This window comes from Anguilla rostrata, chromosome 11 (assembly GCF_018555375.3).
Source record: "Anguilla rostrata isolate EN2019 chromosome 11, ASM1855537v3, whole genome shotgun sequence".
NCBI classification, from domain to species: domain Eukaryota; kingdom Metazoa; phylum Chordata; class Actinopteri; order Anguilliformes; family Anguillidae; genus Anguilla; species Anguilla rostrata.
In genome coordinates this window covers 9,198,954-9,216,223 of record NC_057943.1, presented here as the reverse complement: position 1 = coordinate 9,216,223, position 17,270 = coordinate 9,198,954, and the positions used below count along the sequence as shown (strand labels likewise).

At 44.9% G+C, this 17,270-nt stretch overlaps 1 protein-coding gene across 6 annotated transcripts in view; it reads left to right on the top strand.

Annotated features, from left to right (window-relative positions):
* nphp4 (nephronophthisis 4) overlaps nucleotides 1–17,270 on the top strand; it is a 154,725-nt gene that overhangs the window by 56,003 nt on the left and 81,452 nt on the right. For 5 of the 6 annotated variants that reach the window (XM_064297732.1, XM_064297733.1, XM_064297730.1 and 2 more), the window contains 2 exons: nucleotides 9,839–10,014; nucleotides 12,311–12,440. In XM_064297732.1, coding sequence (XP_064153802.1) covers nucleotides 9,839–10,014; nucleotides 12,311–12,440 — 306 coding nt within the window. The remainder of the gene's footprint in view (nucleotides 1–9,838; nucleotides 10,015–12,310; nucleotides 12,441–17,270) is intronic. The other variant, XM_064297731.1, reaches the window with a different exon arrangement.

Sequence of the window (17,270 nt, the reverse complement as noted above, 5' to 3'; positions counted from 1 at the left end):
TAATTTCTTATAAGTTCTGGGTTTTTTCACCAGACAGTAGATTATTTGGTGTTAATTCTGCTTGCCATTCATTTTTAATCGCAAAGCTGTTGTTAAATTGAATTGTGGGTTACAGCGGCGATAAGGAACGCAAACATAGTGCCAACCCAAAAACTAAAAGCAAATATCAGCTTCTGCCAAGTTGCATTAAAGGTATTTGTACTCCGAATAACAATGCAGTTTTAGCTGCGTCTTGCAAATACTCTCTACTCTATTAGTCATGTCAACATTTTATAATGAACATTTACTCGGAACTTTATTTTTGATTTGTGAAGTCTGGCTTTCTTGGATGTTGGAAGTGGATTTTTTTTTTTTTTTCAGTGCGGGAGAAAAATGATCCTTGCCGAAAAGTTCAGACTTTCAATTGCAGTGGAGTATTTTTTTTCTGGTGTTCTAAAGTTTCTGACTGTGAAACAGGTGCATCTGAAGAATTCTATTCTTAGCGGAAATGCAGTTTTCATGTTCAGAGACAAAATGCTTGTTCCCTAAATGAGCACTTGTACCTCAGGAACTCTAAACTCTTAAGAAATTTCCGGTAGATAGAACTGTGAGGAACTTGTTGCATTGGTAGAACAAGTGATTGTCTGGTGAAAATGGCTGCCGTGCTGCTGTTGTGCTCTCAGGCAAGGTACTTAACCTGAGCTGCTTCAGTAAATGTCCAGCTGTATGGATAATTATTTCTTTTTTTAAAAATGAAGCTTTGAAAGTTACCCTGGATGAGGACACGCGCTAAACAAATAGATAATGCAGTTCCATATTATTATTATTACTATTATTATTACTCTGCTCCACATAAGGGCAAATAGAAAACTCACTTGTTTTTGAGGTAAAGCATAATTCTGAAGAGCGTTTAAGTGGTTGAATTCAGAAAGGCACCGCTTTCCTCTTTTTTTATTTAATCATGCAAATTGAGCTCGAAGCATTAGATGTTTAACGTTTTAGACGTTTGAGTTGGGTTGAAGGCGTTTAGGGGCTGTGGTTTTAGTGTAATGCTGTGACAGCCACCGATCAGAGCTTTTGCACAGATTGTAACTTCGTTAAAACTTAGTTTCTTTTTTGGAAAGAGCATCTTAAAAGCCCTCGGACTTGTGAGACACGAGTAAACTAGTGAAAGCTTAATGCCTTGCATGTTGCACTATGTATGCATTCTCTGTCAGAGATGCGATCTTCCTATGGGAGGACATTTTGGTTTTCTTTTAACGACGAAGTGAGGCTGGCGCCTCTACATTATAACCCCCCTTTATTTATTATAACCCCCTGTCCACGGGCAGCGCGAGCTCCCGTTCGGCTTCCTCGTCTTTTCCCGCCAAAAATAGTGATGACCCACAAAACGAGGGGAAAAAATTTTGTGAGTGAGTGGCATGACGGCGGATTGGAAACGGAGGGAGATGCATCATTTAAGGTTTTCCGCTCCCCGCGCATCGCTCCGCGGAGTTTATATACTATGACGAGGGGAATGGGGTGTGATTTAACTCCAGGCAATTTCATTGTTCGCTCTTAAGCCTCTTAGCTGTAAAATATTCATATTTAGGGTGCGGGAAACAAATCCGTGACGCGAGCAGCCATGGCGAAGTGTTAAAGGGAAATGGAAATTAGAGGCTGTAACAGATGCGCTGTGTTAGACTTTCCGACAGCAAAGCTCTCTCCTTCCATCTCTTCATTACGGGCCTGTCCTCTATAAAACAATTGCTTCTCCTGTAATCTGCCTACGTTTGTGTTGTGTCAAAGAGGGATTGAATATTATTGAAAAACAGTTTTATTTATATTCTAAATATGGAGTATATATTCTCAAAGGGTTTTTTTTGTGTGAGTTTTAGTGTTATAGAATGGTGGTTGAGAGGTCTGTTTAGACTCCTATAGTCTGCTGGTCACAGGCCTTTACGATCATGTTCATGTTTCAGTTTTGTTCATTATTTTTTTTGGCAATATGGTGAATTTTTGGAGATTGTTAAGCAGTAAATGTAAATCATAAATAATTATAAATTAAATATAAATGGAAATGATAATTGAATGTCTAGATTGGGTTAGATGGTTTTATATTATTTAATGGTTCCCTGTAACTAGCGACAACTTGTAGAGAAACTGATTAGTATTCCTTTCAGACCTGTAACTGGGACTGAAGCATTTTTTACCAACCACCTCCTAACACAGGCGCACAGCAGGTTCACACACACACACACACACACGGTGTGTAACTGTATTAAAAAGAGTCCCTGAAGGAGAAAGATGAAAAAGGCCATAGCTCAATTGTGCACAGAAAAATCCAGGCGGTTTCTGAGCGTGCACAATGACGTTCCCCGGAAATTCATTTTCTATTAAAAACGCAGAGAACTCTAGCTTTTATAGTCACGTTTAGACAGCCAGACGTAATTCAGTCTTTATCAGCAATCAATAATACAGTAACTGTCAGTTTCTCTGAATGGTGAAAGGAAGAAATGGCAAAAGTGAATAAAAAAGATATGATTGCCTGGGATCATACTGTACAGAATAACTGCTGCTGTTTCGTTACTGTTTGTTGTTACATAGAGCTAGAGCCTACAGTATTGTACTGTTCAACATTTGTGCTTAAATATGACTTGGAAGAAAATGCAAAAATTAATTTGTTTCTTTTCAAACACTTCAGTGTAGTCGCTGCTGAACTTGCCAAACTACTGTGTTTGTGAAGAAAAAAATAAAAAATAAATAAAAAATCTTACTTTTAAATGTGAATCAAAATTAAAGACATATGCTGATTGGATTGACCAGGATTGACCTGGGGTGAATCAGTGTGTTGGAGCAGATCGGTCCGCTCTCCCCATGAACGAACAGAGTCCACCCATCAACCGCTTCACATCACAGGAGCACGCTATTATCAAGATGACACGTCTAATCGCATCATTGATTAGCTTGCCTTCTACAGTAATGCCCTCACTGAAGCACAGAACCTTAAGTCATATTTAATCACTGAGAAATATGTAACGGCTTTCCTGCACTCTTCTGAACTGAATGCCCTCTTAATGCATGACCTCCCCTGAATTGACAGCCACTGCTAGTGTGTACGCTACCACACTGGACTAGGTAGGCAGTGGCATCACATCTCCAGTAGATATAAATGATTTTTAATATATATATTTTTTTTTGGAACTTGTCATATGGCTTGTCACTTACCTGATTACTATTTTCGTTATTTATGGATTCAATATTCCTTGCAGGGAGCGCATTGCTGTTCTTTAAAGTTCTTGAAATGTTCCTCTGGTGACCAGCTCATGATTTGTAATGTCAGTCATATAAACCCATTATTATATGCTGGAGACCTACTTGTATTGCTGCATGTTGTGCTGAAATAAATGTCAGTGAAAAGCACGCCATGGACCTGCAATATATTTATGAGAAATACTAGGGTTTGACAAATGAGTGTAATGGAAGCACCATGTGAGAAAGGACTTTACCTTTCAAGTGACTAAATCACATTTGCAAAGGCAACTACACAGGTGAGTCTGGTTAGGTTGCATGGCAATTAGCAGTGTCCCTCAGCTATGAAATAGAATAGGTCTGAGAAACAGTGCTTTCATATGTGATATTCCAGAGCAACATGACACAGATACAAATGGTGTCAAAGAGGCCAAAGCGTGGGTGGCCTAAATTGCAGGTGCATCAATCACCAAAAATGGTGGAACATTGATGAAAATTACGAAAACATATGCCAAACCTGAGCAAACTGCATTGGCGATGAGGAACAGAGGTCACAAGTCGAAGCTCTTTTTGACGGAGGTCGATAGCCACTGAAAAGGATAGTTGGTAAAGAAACCAATGGGTCTCAGAAATGACCACAAAAATGAGTCGACACCACCGGGACCCGGTCTGAACAAAAAAGGCACGTCGTTCACTTCACAAAGCTGGTATTTACGCAACCATTAGGAAACCTTGCATGCAAGGCTAATGCGTGAAGGTGTGTGACCTGCTGTATGGAGCACAAACTCTTCAGAGCAGTGGGAAGAGGAAATATCATCTGATGAGTTTTTTTTCCCTCTTTTTTTTCCTACAGAGAAAGGCAAAGGGAGCGCTCTACTCAAAACATCTATTGCCAACTTTTAGACATGGCGGTGGATCTGTAATGCTTGGGTAGCCATCTTGTGGCACTCATTGGGTCCGACAATTGCATATAATGGCCAAGGAAACCCTTTTTCTTGATCAGGTGCACTCTGCACTCTATGGTTAAACACTGTTCCTTCTGGATGTTTCTCCCGTTCTCTAAGATAACAACCCCCCCCCCCCCCGTACACACTGCTAAGGAAATTTAAGAGGGGTTGCAAGAACACCAGGATGAAGTCCAACACCATCCATGGCCTCCCAATCTCCAGATCTAAACATTGTTGAAGGTCTATTGGACGTTCTGGAACACGGAGCACCAAATAGATTTACACCCCTTTCATCGTTCAAATAACTGGAGGCTTGCTTTACTTCTTGATGGATGATACTGTGTATCCCACTTCGCACTGTTCAGAGCCTGAAGCCGTTCTCATGGTGAAGGGTAGCCCTGATCCTTGTTATAACTTGTGTTTTTCCCTAGTGGTAACTTCAGCATATTATTATAATCAGGATATTATATATTAGCTACTTGATATTCATGTACTGTTTGGTGTTGATTTAATTGTATATTTTTTTTTTACTTTCCATCTTTTGTGTAAAATGTAAGGTTAAATATTAGGTCTTTAAAATGTTTAAAAAGCAACGCCAACAACATACATCAACTAATGGAGCTCATGGGCAATTTCAGTAATTGCACTAAGATTAAATATGTAAATCAAGTGTTCCACATTTTACTTGAACTAATCTCTATGAGGAATTCTTTTTTTTTGGTGCAGTAGCTAGTTTTCAAATAGTGTTTACAGACCTCAGAGCTACATTGGAGTATGCATTTATGTGCCACTGCCTTGGTTAATGAAGCTTTTTTGAGTATTAATATTACAGGCAAGATTTTAAAAAAATATTGCACATTTCACAGTAGCTCATATTACAGTTTAATGTGCTTAATATTTCTACAGCTTCACATGTTATACCTGCATGTACCTGAAAGCAAAGCACATTCCAATTTTTCTTTTTCGATTGAGAAATTGGTGGTGGGGGGGAGGGGGTCATTTAATTTTTAAATATATAAAGCTGATGTCTGCTTCACTTTTGCAACCTACTTTTCATGCCTTTCGAGAAATTATGTACAGCGTTTCAATGTCTTGACGGTCATAATAAATTGGTTTGCATATTTATTTATTTTTATGTAGGCTTATACTTTCATCAGAATGCCCGGAATTACATTTTTTTATGCCTGATTACCTGTTTCTGAAAGACAAAACCACAAAATAAGTCTGCCCTTGCAGACTGTTTCCTTAATGAATGCAAATACCAATATGCTTGTTAAGTAAATATCACTTGACATTATATAGCACAGAGGGCAGGCTTGTGCCAGCTACAATGAATCGGCAAATTTTCTGTTATTAAAGCGTGTGCCTCCTTAAACACATGCTGTAATAGCCATTGTTATGACATACTTCGATGAAATATGTTGCTTTATACTATAATGTAATTGTTGGCCTGTAAATTTAAGTTGTTGTGTTACATTTACTTTATGCAAGAACAGAAAATAAACATTAACATTGGACAGTTTTCAGTTTCTCTTCATTTACCACAGTTATGTTCCAAAGGGGCTCTTTACTTTCATATTCATACATTTATCCAGTTCATTTGCATTTCAAAAGGATCCTTTCATTTCAAATGTGTAGTTTAAGCTGTGGAAGAATGCTGAAGATTCATGTATCACTTCATCAGTCTATTCAAATTGTATTGTAACTCTCCCAACAATTGTATTAAAATTTAAAGTCTCTCCTTGTAGTTTCAGTTAAAGTGTGAATGGAAGCACTAGACTTTGCTCTTCAGCATGAAAATAATACTAAGAAAGTTGCTTAACAAACACATCTTATCTGTTGTTTAACATTACCAAAATGAATACATTTCAAACCATTAACTATATACTTTGAAGAAGGGCTTTTAAAAAACGAAGCGTAATGCTGTTTGTGAAAACCCTTTACATTTGATTTTCATGTATTAGCAGCACTCTTTTGAACGTGGGGCCTCAGAGTAGTCCAGTTCCCAAACAAAACTTGTGACGTCAGCACCATGGACAGCTCCTGCCCAGATGTCGTTTGTGCTGTGTGTAGGCCTATAGGCTGTCCTGTCATTTCATTTACCGGGCAAAAACTGGTCTATATGCTTATCAGAGTATTCGCAAAAACTGCTGTTTCACAGTAACATTTAAGTTGAATGTGTGTTTATCTTAAATTCAAGACATCTGTACATCTAAATGTATAGTGTGTAATGGAAGGTTTTTTTTTGTTTTAGGGATTTCATCACAAAAAGAATTCCCAAAAGGCTTTTTTTTTCATTAGGAAGAAATCTGATGTAAGGGATGTGTTTGGCAACCACTCACGCACAGTGAAGTAATTATCCTGAAAAGTTTAGTTATTACTGCTTGACTGACAAGCAGCTTGAGCAGTTTGTCCATTATTACATGACTAACGAAAATATAGTCTCCTCTGTCATCTTTGTGAAGTCATTTAGTCCGCCCTTCTGTTTGAGAGATTGTTTCAACTATAACTTGTTTGAAATTACCTACTCTAGCTGCCCTTTGCACGCCAAAAATTGCCTGGTCTCGACACCAGCCGTGATGCTAGCTATTTATCTGTGGAAAGCGAGGGAACAAATCTGTATGTTGGAGAGAACCGGGGCTGTAGACAAGGGATGTTAGGCTGAAGTCGAAATCTCGAGCACATGTTACAGCATTTCCCTGAGAAAGGAGCCAAAACCACGATGCTACAGGGCTGAAACAAAAGCCAAATTCTTGTGTGTCCTCAGTAGCACTGTGAAGGCTCCAGGAGCTCAAGCTGAATAGTGGGTACTCTGCCAGTCGGTTGGCACATGGCTTTGTCAGTATTCAGGTCAGGCATTTTACATCTACCCACATTGTCCTGATGGGTCCGTCCACTGTGTTTGTGCAGATGGGGGTGCTCCCATGTGGTGTATCCAGTTAAAGCACCGCTCTCAGCACAGTGATGTACCCTCATTAAGAATCCCATTTCTACTGTGGCTGTGCTGACTGTGCCACATAATTGGTCACTGAGAGTTGCCCTGGGTTGTACCTACTAACTGTGTACAGTACATGGGATGGAGTGAAAAGTGGCTGGCTGCATGGCTGTCAGAGGATGCATGTGCTCTTCCTGTGTTACAGTGTGTTCTTCCTGTGTTACAGGGTGCCCTTCCTGTGTTACAGTGTGCTCTTCCTGTGTTACAGGGTGCCCTTCCTATGTTACAGTGTGCTCTTCCTGTGTTACAGGGTGCCCTTCCTGTGTTACAGTGTGCCCTTCCTGTGTTACAGTGTGCTCTTCCTGTGTTACAGTGTGATATTCCTGTGTTACAGTGTGATCTTCCTGTGTTACAGTGTTCTTCCTGTGTTACAGTGTGCCCTTCCTATGTTACAGTGTGCTCTTCCTGTGTTACAGTGTGATCTTCCTGTGTTACAGTGTTCTTCCTGTGTTACAGTGTGCCCTTCCTATGTTACAGTATGCTCTTCCTGTGTTACAGTGTATTCTTCCTGTGTTACAGTGCTCTTCCTGTGTTACAGTGTGTTCTTCCTGTGTTACAGGGTGCCCTTCCTGTGTTACAGGGTGTTCTTCCTGTGTTACAGTGTGCTCTTCCTGTGTTACAGGGTGCCTTTCCTATGTTACAGTGTGCTCTTCCTGTGTTACAGGGTGCTCTTCCTCTGTTACAGTGTGTGATAGCGGTGCATCTTAACTCTAGTAATTGTGTCACAAAGTATATATTCCATAATTCATCATGCTGTTCATGTGACTCTATGAATATGAATCTAATTGTCCTGTTTACATGCACATTTCATTACATCTCCTTCGGTTCTCTCATCTTAAATATGCCTTGAAGAAGTGCATCAGATGTGCTTATTGTGATTCGAATAGTTCTGGGAGAGGGATACACACGGCATCTTCTCTCCGGCTGCCTTTTTAAATACGGACGCACAGCTGATGCGCTAATTGGATTGGGGAGAAGTGGGAGGACGTGGAGCTGGGTTTAGATTGGGCATAATGGAAGCCGGGGAACAGAAGGAGCAGCGCTGGCTGGCGGTCTCAGAGACGGCCTCCGTTAGATCGCTGCTCTATTCGCCCGGAGCCTGTTCACGGATGCGTCGTTTGCGTCTCCCCGGTAACGAAACCGCCGATGTTTTACGGTAAACGCCGAGCCGTCGCTTTGAGTTTAAACAGCCCGTAACGCGCCCTGAAAGCACGGAGGACGGGCCGTCGTGACGTCCTGCGCACAGTCACGGAGGTGATCTGAAAATACGCGCCACCGTGGGACATTGTGTATTTATTTATTCATTTTTATTACCTGTGATAGTCATGGTAACTACTCAGTTATGCTTCTCTGTGTGGGCTTTGGTGCACAGGGGTTATGAATACTATGCAAATGCAGAGAATACAAGCTGTGAGTGTATACGCTGGAAAACCGTGTCGGTTTCTGTTGGCCTAAATATGAAATAACGGATAAATCAGTGGGCTGCGCTTTTCATAGGAGGGATGAAAAAAAAAAAAACACGTTCTCATCTTGAAATGTGATATGATTTTGCGGAGTGGTTTTAGAGAAGTGCGCCTCTTATCAGACCCCCAAAGGAAGAGACTGTGTTCACTGAGCCGACAGGGAGTCGGCGGGGTTTGATGAAAAGACATTCTACCGGATCGGCATTATATAAGCCTTAAGTTGGCGTCTTTAATGGTGTACAGTGGGAATGGACTAAAGATCTTGGAACTCCATTCGAAAGTGAACCGGTCAGCACCCAGCTGTACTCACAAACGTGTACGCTGTTGGATAGGCTTGAAGAGACTGGACAGGCAGGATCTATAATGTACTGTTTTATAATGATTGTGTCTTTATTTGATATCTTGGGTTTTTAAAAAAACATAATCCTTGGGTGTATAAGGAGACAAGTGGAATGGTTCGAGGAGACCTGTCAGCATGGTCTCCCGTGTGCCATTTGCATATAGTCAGTCCACTACTCACACATTTTGCACCATTGTATATTGCCATTATTGAAAACACTGTACAATAAATTCATTTATTCATTTATGCATTACAGTTTGACTAACATGCACACGGAACTCAGGATACCTGCACCCCGTAGTCACTTGCCTGTGCACGAATGCCACAGCGAGAAACACAATTGTATTTATGCAGGCTTTACACGCCAGAGGCACATCCGTGTAGAGCCACTCAACTGGCAGATCACTTGCAGTCTTCTTCTACGTATAACTGCTAGCACAGAGGAGAGGTTAAAACATTATTTTGGAGTCAGATTTCATTCCTTGGCCACTCTTGGCCATACTTCCACTGTTTGGTGTATCTGGTTTTTTTTTTTGTGGTTGGAAAGTGTTTTCTGCAGGAAGTTATGTTGTGTTTATGGCACAATTAGTCCAGTGCACAGCAAGGTCTTAAAGTAGCCTATGGGGCTGCAACAAATGTGAAAATGTGGAGTTTTTCTTCCCTTTGTCTTGAAGTAACAAGTCCTCCCTCACTGTCCCTCACCCCCCTTTCCTACCAAACCCTCTCTCTTTCTCTCTCATCTCTCCCTGTCCATCTCTGTCTCTCTCACTGTTTCTCTGTCTTTCTCTCTGTCTCCCTCCTCTCCCTTTTCCTCTCTCTCTATCCCCCCCCCCTCTCTCCCTAACCCTTGCTCTCCCTCTCTCCTGCTCGTGTCTGTCCACAGAAGAACTGGCATCCGGACGGGAACTCGGTGGTGATTCAGGAGCGGAGGCTGCACGTGGGGGTGCACAACGGCTGGGGGTTCCTGGAGAGGCCGCAGGTGGTGGTGGTGGAGCCGGAGGCGGAGGGGGGCAGGGGCCGGAGCGGCAGCTTCAGACGGGGCTCCCTCAGCAGGCTCAGGTGCGTGACCCCCTCCCCGCACCTGCCCGTGCCCCCAAATCTCTCTGCTCTCCCTGCCTCATCTCACAGGGCAGGGAGGGCACACCACGGGGGGGAGGGAGAGGGAGAGCCCACTGCCATGCAGTAAGGACGAAATTCCTCTCCTCTTAAAAACACCTGATTCCTAAAAGTGCGGGCAAGGATACAACAACAGCTACGCTACTCTGTGCTGCTAACGTTGTTTATGCATGAGTGCTGCTGCACGAACGTAACGCATGCCTGGATTGCTGGTTTCAGTTCATGCATGACTACCATGGCTCTACATGTGTACAGCTGTGCTTAACTTTACATTTACATTTTAACGCTAGCACTGTGGTATTTTTATTTATTTACTTATTTACTTCCGTGACCTTCATTGGCAGAGGGCCTAGCTTTTCTCTATGATATTAAGAGACAGTCTTAGTTCAGTGCATCATTTGTTAGGGAACTGGGCTCTTGGCCAGAAGCACATGTCCAGCTTTATGAATGAATAATGGTAAAGCTATATCAATTGGCCTGCATGCATTTTATTTTTCACTTAAAAAAAACAAAAACATTTAAAAGGGCTGCAGAAAAAGTCCATTAATGTCAGTGAAAAATATGCATAGTGCAATGAATCGACCTTAAGCCATTGTCAAATAAAGATGAATAACAAAGTGGCGCCATTAAACAAATAACTATACACAATGTTTTACAGGTGTCGTGTATTTCTAAATAAAACCACTTAAACCTCTCCTGGGAAGTGTGTTTTAAGTAATATATATCGGTATGCTTCGTTCATTTGCAAAGCAGTGGCTTAATTTAAATGTGACATGTTTTCCATTTCCAGGATCTGGATCCAGGACTAATGCTTATTGACGTGTTTCTGGTCAGGTGCTGTCCCGTGGGTGTTTCGGCCACGCTCAGAAATGATGCCTGCTATGCAGCCGTCGTGCATCGCTGCTCCTTTTCAAGTCTTGCTATTCCGAAGCGCGAAAACTCTGGGAGGTTGCACGTAGCGTTTTTTTAAAAACGCAGACGTTAGCTACCAGACCGGTTTCATTCGGACCCGTTTGTTGTGAGACGTCCGTGTAATAATGGATGACAACATGGCGTGTGACCCATGTAAGGTGAAACAAATTGGCCGTAACTACACGCACCGGCTCCTGGTGCGCGTAATTATGGCCAATATGTTCTCTTCACTGTCCGCTTGTGCTGCGCGCTTATTGTGTCGTATTTCGTCGCGCACACGGCTGGCCTGCAATGCAGACGGCTGCTTCCCCTCACGGGTGTTACGAGCCCCTCATTATATGGTTTATACCTTTGTGCCTTTTTGCCAAGCCACCCGCAGCTCCACTGTTTCGATCGTATTTGCTCGACGTCGAGTTTATGGGGGGGAGAAAAAAACACCCCACAGGTGCATTTTTCGACAATCTCGGTGATTTGCCGCGGTCTTAGCAAATTTCCCCTGTGTGCCCAAAGAGTGGGGGAGAAAAAGTAATCCGTAAGGGAGCTATATACACAACGTGCACAACGCAGCACATAGCACTAGAACAATCATAGCCGTAAGTTTGTACCACCTTCCAGCAGCAAACAATGCATTTCAGAAGCACTTCATTTTTTTTTTTTTTTTTGGACCAGCCGTTACCGTGGCTGCGAAAAGCACCGCTGCATCAGCGGCGGTGGCAGAAACTATTATTAGACGTTTCGTACTAAAGAGCGATTGTCCTGCTGGAGCGTAATAAATTACCCGTGATGCGTTTCCTCGTTCTCGCGCGACCGCCCCGCGCTCTCTTGCGTTTTTCGGAACGGACGGAGAGAGAGAGAATTCTTGGGTCGGCCCCGTCGGTATTGCCGCGTTCGAAAGCGGCGTTATGAATAGAAGCACGTAGCTGGCAATTATGCCGTTACCTGGGAAGCAAACATGCTACTCCGCTGCCACGCGGTGTAGAAGCACTTGTCAGTTCCCGTCTCTTGGGGCAATGCGGAGACTGTCGAGAAACTTGTTTGCCCGACCTTGTTTCGCAGTCCTCGGTGCGTTTCGAACACGGCTGTGCGACGGGCTTTGATGTGTGAGCGCGGATGCAAGCCCAACTGCCGCTCGTTAATGCTTCAGTTTATCAGTGCGAAGGCTTTCCGTAAAATGTGAAACCAGGAATCCCTGCCCTCCCGAAAGACTCTAAGTGAATCTAGGAGAGTGTGACTGTGGAAATGGAACAAGTAAAGGGGGTTTGTGTACCCCTAGCCCGCTCTGAAGCTCTCTCTCTCTCTCTCTCTCTCCCTCCCTCCCTCCTTCCAGCTCGCCCGCCCCTCAGGTCCTGGCCCTGCGCAGCCGTCTGCAGCTGAAGGAGATGGTGAAGCACCCGGCCTTCGCCATCGTCTTCCTCCTGGAGTACGTCTTCTCCGCTCCCGTCAGTGCGGACGCCAAGGTAGGGGGCCTCGGGTGCACGGGATCTGAGAGCCGCCGAACGGCCCCTCCCTCTCCACACGCACATCTCCCCCCCCCCCCGCGAGGCCTCTCCTGTCCTGCGGGGGTCAGTGTTTCTCACCGGCGTTTTCCCAGAGGAAATTAAAGAGGTGTCTCTGGCCAGCCAACCTTAGTAAATAAACGCTCTCCAAAGTAAAAAAGGGTGAATATGTGATTCCCGGCAGCTGTGCAGCCCAGATCCAATCTTGTGGGATTTATTCAGCTTTGGGTTCTGTCTCGCTCTTCCCCTCTCCCGGTCCGCACCCAAAAGAGCCATAAAACCCAATGGCTTTTATCCTCGCGCAAATGAAATGGCGGGGATCTGCTGCTCTGCCTCGATGCCCTTATCTACTGCAGACGCTTCTAACTGCTCAGATATGGGCGCTATGTAGGGAAGCTAGAGAAGCAAAACGGGGAGGGGAAAACACACACGCACACACACACATATACAGACACAGACACACATACACACACGCACACTCACACGTACAGACACAGACACACATACACACACGCACACTCACACGTACAGACACAGACACACATACTCACACACACACACACAGACACACATACTCACACACTCACACACACGTACAGACACAGACACACATACTCACACACACACGTACAGACACACACACACACTCACACACACACACACACATACACACACACACACACACACACACACACACACACACACACGTACAGACAGACACACATACTCACACACACGTACAGACACACACACACACACATACACACACACACACACATACACACACACACACACACACACAGACACACTCACACGTACAGACACACACACTCACATGTACAGACACAGACACACATACTCACACACACACGTACGAACACAGACACACATACTTGCGCACACACACACACATATACACACAGACACACATACTCGCGCGCACACACGCATACAGACACAGACGCACATACTCACACACACACACACACACACGTATAAACACAGACACACATACTCGCATGCACACACACACGTACAGACACAGACACGCATACTCATGCACACACACACACACACACACAACTTGCGTATCATAAGGATGGTTATTTACAGAGAGATGGCAGCATTTGACTGCATTAAGCAGTTTACCCGGTAGTTTACCAGGTGTGGGAGTAATTTTTGCATGCCACAGCAGGTCAGGCTATTAACATGCTATGCTTACCCACTGGTGCGGTCCAAAGAAATGACTAGGCAGAACATTGGCCATTCATTACAGTATAAAGTCCCATTGTAATAATGTCAAATAGCACCACATAAGAGCCAGTGTGAGAGATGGAGAGGCCTTAAAGGGCATACTTAAATTTCACATTTTTTTTGACTGCCAATGTTTTGTGTGATATCAGAAGAATTGGTAGGTAGGTGCTGCATCAGGATATCTCTCGGGCCAGAGACCAGCGCAGTTTAAGCGTGTCCCGTCGCCTTCACACACTGAACGTTCAGGGCGCTTTTGTGCTCCCGTTGCCAAAGCGTCTTTCTTCCTCCCTTCATGGTGTTTCCTCAGGAAGTGGTATTGTTTCTGTGGAACGCTCCCCGTGAAGCGCTGTGCGACAGCGCCTTTGTGCCACGGTCGGTACGGTCTGACTGACGGACGGACGACGCTGTAGCCAGCGGCCTGTCGGAGTCTCGTGTAAGGCCCCTGTTATGCTCCCCCTTTTTCGTCTGTCTTGAGATTTCAAAAAAATATTTAAATGAGAGCCCCCCCACCCCCTGAACAGAATGAACGCTTTATGAAGCGGAAGTGCGATGGGAGAGAGAGAGAGAGAGAGAGAAAATGAGAGAGCGAGAGAGAGAGAGAGAGAGAATGAGAGAGAGAGAGAGAATGAGAGAATGAGAAAGAGAGAGAGCGAGAGAGAGAGAGGGAGGGAAGGAGGGAAGGAGGGAAGGAGAGAGAGAGAGAGAGAATGAGAGAGCGAGAGAGAGAGAGAATGAGAGAATGAGAATGAGAGGGAGAGAGGGAGAGAGAGAGAGAGAGAGAATGAGAGAGAGAGAGAGAGAGAGAGAGAGAGAGAGAGAGAGAGAGAGAGAGAGACTTTGACTTTTAAAACCCCGTTTATTATTAATCACACAGTCTTAATCAAAACAAAACCCCAACCAAACAGAAAAAAAAGAAACCAACTCCAGTCCCACACACAGAAAAAACTTAAAACTAACACCACTATCCCCGTGTCTCCTATTCAAACCTTCAATTCTAGTGTATTGCCCACTACTGCACACAGGACCTGCTGAAAACACCACTTATCCTTGAACACAGGCAAATCATTCATCAGCAGATAATACTCAAACTCCAGCCGTATCCTTGCTCGGAGCAGAAACCGCAACCACATTAACACCTCTGTTGGGCCTGCTCCCCTTAGCTGGTGCTTCCGGGTCACCCATATGGCCAATTTGGCCTGGCCCAACACAAAATTGACCATCTGAATTTTCCCCCTCATATTCTTTGAGTAAGTCATACTATAGATAAATAGACATTCCCCAAATTCAACCCCCAGTGAGTGCAGTAAATTCTTTAAAAACTGAAACAGTGCTACCAGTCTGGGACAGTCTAGAAATAAATGTTCTACAGTCTCCTCCTGACCACAGAATATACAATTCTGGCTGATACCCGGATCAACTCGGTTCAGGAAACGGCCTGTGGAAACTGTCCTGTGGAGTATTCGCCACTGCAGATCCCCTGACCTCTTCTGCAAAGGAGGCTTGTACAGAGTCCTCCATGCAGGACTCAAATTGCCCGCAACAGCGAACCTTTCCGCCCACTTCGAGGCAGGCAGAGACGCGAGAGAAGCTGCGTGTGTCACTTTCACACACCACTGATACAGCAGCTTCCTCGGCGCCTCCCGGACACAGACCACCCCCCAGGCCCTCCCCCCCAGGAAAGGTCCTTGAGTGGGCTGGACTGAAGGTTGTATCCAAAGTTCAGGACACAAAACTTCTGAGCCAGTCAAACCACCTCTAGCCAGTGCCTCCTCCACCACCTCCCGCACGCGAGGATGAATACAACTGGCCAGGCCGCCCAGCAACCTGTCACATCTCCTAACAAGTGGACACCCAGATCCCTTGCCAACTCCACAGCAGTTTTCCAGCGCCTGTTCTGAATGTCCAGAAGATGGATGAGTCTTATTACCCCACCTCTAGCAAAGGTGTGGAGGGACAGTCCAGACTGTAACGCCGCTTCAGGAAAGAGGGGATTAAAAAACAGACACTCCTGGAGCACAGAGTCCCTTGTGACTGCTTCCTCCCGCCCCTCTACCTTCAGCAGCCCCCAAGCCTTGAGCATGCTGCAGTAAAAACCAGGGAGCCCCTCTGTGCGGAGCCTGGAAATGTCCATTCTGAAAAGCTGCCAATCACAGCCCAAACCCCCCACCTTCCTCAGGAAAAAGAAGGCTCCTGGCCCCCAGCTCAGCTCAGCAGTATACAGCAGTCTCTTGGCCGCCTGTAGCCTAAAAGCCGCCACTCTGCTGCAGACGTCGACCAGACCCTGCCCCCCCTCCTCCACAGGCAAATACAGTATTGCTGGGCGCAGCCAGTGGTTCCCGCCCCAAAAAAAGGACAGCAACTCTGACTGAATCCCTTTCAGTAGTCCTGGGGGAGGATCCAGGCAGGAAAGTCTATGCCACAGCATGGAGGCCACCAGGTTGTTTATCACCAACACCCTCCCCCTGAATGACATCTGTGGTAGTAACCATCTCCACTTTGTCAGCCGCGCCTTGATCCTGTCCAGCATCCCCTCCCAGTTTTTCAGCATGCTCTGCTTACTCCCTAGGAAGACACCCAGCACCTTCAAGCCTTCCCTGCCCCACTGCAGGGGCTGGGGAAGCAGTGGGGGGGCGACCCCTCTCCCACCGCCCTGCCAGGAATGCTTCACATTTCCCCCAGTTCACCTTAGCATTAGAGGCTTTTTGAAAGACCTCTAAACTTTCACCAATGGCATCCACATCCTGTTGGTCTTTTATAAACATTGTGATGTCATCAGCGTAAGCGGACACCTGTACCCTGTGTGCAGGCTGAACAGCAGTGAAAACCATGCTGGTAATTTTCCGTCTTACCATGCACAGCAAGGGCTCGATTGCTAGGGTATAAAGCATCCCTGACAGTGGACAGCCCTGGCGAATCCCTCGCAAAATTGTTATGGGATTGCTAAGAACATTGTTCACCTTCACCAGGCTTGTTATTTTATTATACATGGCCTTTATTAGATCCATAAAAGAAGGTCCAAAGCCAAAAGCAGCCAAGGTCTGGAACAGGTACCCATGATGCACTCGGTCAAATGCTTTCTCTTGATCAATGGAGAGTGCCCCCAGATTGATGTTGAGAGACTCACAGAGACAACACATCTCTGATAAAAAAAATGTTATCGCAGATCATCCTGCCTGGTACAGAGTAGGACTGATCCTTGTGTACTATGTAAGATAAACTCTCACTGAGCCTATTTGCAATGGCTCTGGATAAAATCTTATAATCGGTGCATAACAATGCTACCGGACGCCAGTTCTTTAGGTCTTTTAAGTCCCCTTTCTTTGGCAAGAGTGTAATTACTGCTCTCCTGCAACTCTGAGGCAGCTCGTGGTCCCTTACAGACTCTCTTACCACCTCAAAAAAATCAGGCCCAATCACCGACCACAATCTTTTAAAAAATTCCGCAGGCAAGCCATCCAGTCCAGGAGTTTTTCCCGGAGACATCTGCCCTACAGCCCGAGTAAGCTCCTCCAAAGTCAAAGGAGCTTCCAGGAGAGA